At 35.9% G+C, this 6,064-nt stretch overlaps 1 protein-coding gene across 2 annotated transcripts in view; it reads left to right on the top strand.

Moving 5' to 3' along the window:
* Positions 1-6,064, top strand: part of PDE3B (phosphodiesterase 3B, cGMP-inhibited) — a 165,588-nt gene that overhangs the window by 129,765 nt on the left and 29,759 nt on the right. For both annotated transcript variants that reach the window (XM_006892052.1, XM_006892051.1), the window contains exons 6-7: positions 3,667-3,868; positions 4,381-4,457. In XM_006892052.1, coding sequence (XP_006892114.1) covers positions 3,667-3,868; positions 4,381-4,457 — 279 coding nt within the window. The remainder of the gene's footprint in view (positions 1-3,666; positions 3,869-4,380; positions 4,458-6,064) is intronic.

Genomic DNA, 6,064 nt, shown 5'->3' with positions numbered 1-6,064 from the left:
TGCACACTAAAGAGAAAGAGAAAAAAGTCTCAAAAACAAACAGAAATATCAAAAGACTAATTTCCAGATATAAAAAATAATACTGAAAATGACTTTCAGTTGGAATTATGGAAGGCACCTATTTAGTCATGGAAAAATATACCTGTTCTCCAAGAGTTGCTGTGTTGACTGCTGTCAGGTCAAGCACGACTCATAGAGACCCTATGAACAAAAGACCTGAAGCCTTTCTGTAACTAATTTCTCAAAGTTCAAGTTGTTTAGGAAGTGGATGCCACTTTTGTTACTAAAAAAGCAAAGTATATAAAAATATGAACAACAGAGGGCAGAGACCAATGGGGGCAACTTTAGATTCTGTTTACTTCAACAACTTCATAGAAAAAAATGGGCCAAAGACTTAACATGTACTTGAGTAAAAAGAATATGAATGGCCTATAAATATATAATAGTTTCTCAGTTTCACAGTAATCAGGAAATTCTTTTTAAAAAAATTTAAAAAGTAAAAGCAAAAGTTCCTATGTTCAGTAGCTTCATAAGAAATGGACTAAAGATACAGAGTATGGGTAAGAATTTGCAGCAACAGAAGTTCTCACAAAATACAGATGAGAAAAGATATTTTATAATGACTTTGGAAAACAATTTATTAGTACAGAATAAAGTGAGTAATTCTACTCTAAAATATATACCCTGATAAATACACATGTATGTACCAAAAAAATACAAGAATGCTCACAGCCATTTTGTTGCCCCAAATTGGAACCATTGTGTGTGTGTGTGTGTGTGTGTGTGTGTGTAATCAATTTAGATGGATTTTTTTAATGTGCTGTGCTCATATTATGTAAGGTTCTATGACACTGAAAATGAATGAACAGCCATCACCGACAATGCATGGAAATGTCTTCTAAAATTGTTGAGTCAGCAAAATATAGACACTATCTCATTCAATGTATAAAGTTAAAAAGGGCAAAGAATAAAAATTATTAGCTATAAATTGAGGAAGGAACAGTAATTTTTTCATTAGTGGGATAGAGGAAGATGAGCTCTGACCACAGATAATGTTTTTCGCTTGAGTGAGAGGCATTTTTATTGTTAACTTTTCAATATCTCATAATAAAATGTCCATCATATTTCACAATAACAATTTTTTTAAATAAAAGCAATGAAAATGCACTATAGTCAGTATTTCTTAGAGTTGCTAGATTGCTCCTACATCATTCTACCCTTACCTCAAAGATTTACTTTGATATTTTAAATTTCTTTCCAAGAAAATATACTTGAACCTACTGGCATTGAGTTAATTGCAATACACATTACTTCTCTATGCCAGAGGTGAACTATCACATAGGGTTTCCAAGACGGCAGGTTTTTATGGAAGCAGACTGAATGGCGAGTGGATTTGAACTCTGAACCTTTGGTTAGCAGCTGAGCACTCACTCATTGTGCTACAAAGGTTCATAAGCAAAGTATATCTTAATATTATTTACACTTTGTTCCTATCAGCCTATATGTCAGATTTCTGGTCATTTTCTGATATTCTTAAAGAAAAGAAATTATTACTTCTCTAGTCCTCAATTTCATTTTTAAATCCATTATTTCCTCTCTGGTCTTCATTATCTACTCCTGGAACACTGTTATTAAATTGGATCATCTATAAAATCCCATTCAGCTTTAACATTATTTAAACTTAGAACTATCTCTAAACAAAACAATGAGATTGAACAGGAAGTAGTAATGGTTCTGGAAGGAATGCATTCTCACAGAGTTAACGGAATGAGTGGAATAAAGTTAATATTTTTTGGAGACTGTTTTTAACCTGTGTAAAATTAAGACATTTCTTAACTCACAGGGCTGTTGCAAAGATTAAGTAAAATGCACATCTTTCCTGCTGCCAGAAAAATACTATAGTTTTATATTAGCTTACCCTCCTCTCTAACTCACAGTTTACTTGGATCTTTATTTTTAAATCCACCTGCCTTTTTCTCATATGTACCCACACTGCCTCTAGTTTCATTCACTCAACAGAAATTTCTAGAGTAAATCAGTGGGAATTGTTTTTGTTGTTAGGTGTTGTTGAGTCAGGTACAACTCATAGCAACTCTATGAACAACAGAACTGAATCCTGTAGTATCATGAGCCATCCTCATCATCCCTGATACTTTTGAGCCCATTGCGGCAGTCACTGTGTCAGCCTATCTGGTTGAGGATCTTACTCTCTTTCTACCAACCCCCACCTTTCCAAGGAATAGCCTCTCTCAGCATCATGTCCAAAGTAAGAGAGAGGAAGCTTCCCCATCTTTGCCTCCAAGGAGAACTCGGGCTGCACTTTACCCAGGACTTACCTGTTTGTTCTTTGGCAGTCCATGAGATACTCAGTACTATTCTCCAACCCCACAGCTCAAAGGCATCAAATTCTTCTGTCATCCTTATTCACTGTCTAGTTCTCAGATGTATGGCAAGACATCCATTTTATTTGTTCCTGAAAAATTTTGGGGGTTTTGTTTTTATTTTCTTTTTCTCCTTGTTTTAACACTTAGTACACATTTATATCTCATCTAGACTGTACAGAATCCCTGGTGGTATTATGGCTAAAGCACTTACTTACTAACCCAAGTGTCAGCAGTTCAAATGTGCCGGCTTTTTTGTGAATGATGTAGCAAGTGTGACCTGAGTGCAGTGAAGCAGATTTTATGTTTATTGAGTTGCAAGGGCATGGCCCTGTTCTCCATTAGAAAACTCAGCTTATTTTCCAGGATGAAATAGGCTCTCAAATAATTGTTTAATGAATGAATGAGCAGAAGAAATTTCGTGTATTTTTCTTAAATGCATACGTCAGTTTTGTTAGCACATAATTTTATAATGCAGACAATTTGGTAAATATTAGGAAAAACTTGGAAATAAGAGTTAGTTTAAAGATGCTTTGCTTATATGGATAATCAAGATGATATGCACATGGAATAGGAAATATAAAAACCAATATAGGTTAGGGAAATTCTTGCCAAATGAAAACAACAATATTTTATGTAGTTTAGTCATACTTTTTAAATCGTTACCTATTACATAATGTCTTGCTGTTGGCTTAGTGTATAGAAAGTTATGCGACCAAGCCAAAAGTGGGTGATTTTAATTTGTGACTGTCAGGCCTGGTTTTAATTGTTTTTGGTCAAACATTCTTCTGAGTGCTCTAGCACTGGTCTGTTCATTTGCTGTACAGAGGTAACTCATGGTTACTGTGAATCTGAACACTGTGACACTGATGTATCAAATGCAATAATGGTCACCCGTGGTGGACAGTGTTTGGTGGCACTCTCTGATTAAAACAAGCTTGGAAGCAGGAGTGGCATCCACTTCCAGAATAGCTTGCCACCAGAAACTCTGCATGTGGAGAAACGTGAACAAATGTTTAGGTCTTACTTTCATAAGGTCACTATGAGTCATCTACGACTCGACAACACTTACCAACAAGGCTGCTCACTGACAGTAGTGAAGATGACAAACACAGCCTTTGTTCTGCTTTTGTGGAATGTCTTCAAGTAGAAGTTTATTTAATAATTTCATTGTAAATACTTTTGATTTCTTTAAAGATTTTGTTCATAAATACACAAACCTACATAGTATACATGCATATACACATACATAGTTATTAATTTATTTCTCTTTTTCATTTTAAAGGTGCTTTACCCAGCTTGAGTCCTGTGAATTCTTCTAGTCATGGTCCAGTGCCTGCTGGTTCTCCAACTAATCGTTCACCCATAGAATTTCCTGATACTGCTGATTTTCTTACCAAACCAAGTGTTACTTTGCACAGATCTACAGGCAATACATCAGATTTTTATCAGCAGCCTAGACATTCTGAGAGCAATCTTTGTAATAGGTAAGTCCCCCACTTATTTATTATTTCTTTATAAAGTGTAGATATTTGAATAAAATAGTCTGTTTTCTAATTTTATAACTAACTGATGGATTAAATCTATATCCTCTTCTTTATTTAGTAGATTTATTCTAAGTTACTTTTTCTCATTTGGGTGGTATTAATTACCTACCCAGTAATTGCTCTGCATCAGAGGTGAAATATAATGGTATCCTACCTATGGTGAATATCAGTAAATATAGGAAATTATTTTAGTATATGCCACTTTACTGTCTACTCATAAGTGCCTAATTTACATGATACTCAGTTTTACTCCTGTTTCTGAGGTAATAAGGGGTTATGCTAGATGCTAATGTTGACTTTCAAAAGTATATTATTTCCTTGAGAAATAGAAATGTATATTCCCAAAATAAACCTTGGGATCTTAGTTAAATATTCAGACTATTTTAAATTATATCTAAGTAAAACTTTTCTACCACATATATCATATATATTCATCTGTTTTGTTCCATAAGCTGTGGGCACCAAATACTGAAATATATTTCAGCATCTGAGTCAGAATCTGGTACAGACTGCCACAGTGGAAAATCAGGTGAGATTGTAAAAATCTTAAGTATCTGAATTTAAGAGCAAATTCTTACTCTTAATTGTTTTTTATAATGTTGTTGTTGTTGGGTGCCATTAAAACAAATACAACCCATAGCGACTCTCTGAACAGCAGATCTGAACCCTGTCCTATCCTGTGCCATCCTCACTTCCTGTCATATCATAACCCATTGCAGCAGTCACCATGTCAATCCACCTGGTCAGTCCTTTGCTGACCTTCACCTTTTTGAGCATCATGCCTTGTTGCAGACCTAGGGTAAAGTATTTTTATAATTATTAATAATGAGACAGACTACCAATAATGAAATAGAACAGAGAGCATGAAAAACAGAGGGCCAGCATTTCTCAAGCTTCCCTGCATCTTTATTCAGAATTATTAGAAGTAAATCACAAAGATAATTCAATGCAAATGAAGCCAAGCTCTTTCTATTGAAAACCTTCAGGAGGAAGGGGTCAGCAAACACAATGCAAGAATCAGGTAAACCCTTAAGGATTGCCTTGGTGCCTCAGGGTGAATTCTAGCTTGAACATGCCTCCCCCGCATCCTGAGATAGCATTCAGTTTATTACTAGTGTTTAGTATGGGCTTCTCATAATGTCCTCTTTCAAGGAATAGCCCTTACTACCAACAGGCCCTCAGTCTGTGAAGTGAAGCCTCTTCATCCTTGCCTTCAAACAGTACTCTGACTACACCCTCTTCAAGACATACTTGTTTGTTCTTTTGGCTGTCCATGGGATGTTCAGCATTCTTCACCAGCACCACAGCTCAAAGGCATCAATTCTTCTGTCGTTCTTATTCATTGCCCAGCTCTCAGATGCATAGCAAGTGATCAGAATGACCATGGCCTAAATCAGATGCACCTTAGTCCTCAAACAGACATCATTACTCCTCAATAATTTGGAGAGGTCCCTAACTGCAAACTTTTTCCAGTATTATACTTACTTTCCCTGATGTTCTGACTACTGGTACCATTGGTATTAATTGTGGATCCAAGTAAGATGAAGTTGTTGACAGTTTCAAACTTTTTCTCCATCTATCATAATGTTGCCTAATGGTCCAGTGGTAAAAATCTTTATTTTCTTGACAATGAGATAGATGTATTCTTTGATCTTCTGCAACAAATGCCACAAGTACTTCTTACTTTCAGCAAGCAAAGTTGTGTCATCTGCCTAACACGAGTTATTGATGAATCTCCTTGCAATATTTTTTTAAAGTATTTTCACATATAATACCTTTACAGTATGTTTAATTCATATACATTGTGTTTTATACAATCTTTAATTTATATTGTTGTTGTTGTTGTTATGTCCCGTCGAGTCGTTAGTGACTCATAGTGACCCTATGTACAACAGCCCTAAACCATGCTCTATCCTGTGTCAATCTCATTGCCTCTGACACACTCATCCCGATTGCCCCAGTCACTGAATCAATCCAACTCATAGAGGGCCTTCCCCTCCTGTGCTGTCCCTCTACTCTACCCAGCATGATGTCCGTCTCTAAAGACCTGTCTCTCCTTACAACATGTCCAAAGTATGTCAGTCGAAGCCCCAGAATCCTTGCCTCCAAGGAGCAGCCTGGTTTAACCCTCTCTAG

Source organism: Elephantulus edwardii, unplaced genomic scaffold (assembly GCF_000299155.1).
Source record: "Elephantulus edwardii isolate Elephantulus edwardi_28Jun2011 unplaced genomic scaffold, EleEdw1.0 scaffold00109, whole genome shotgun sequence".
In the NCBI taxonomy this organism is placed as follows: domain Eukaryota; kingdom Metazoa; phylum Chordata; class Mammalia; order Macroscelidea; family Macroscelididae; genus Elephantulus; species Elephantulus edwardii.
This window is presented reverse-complemented; position numbering and strand designations above follow the sequence as displayed.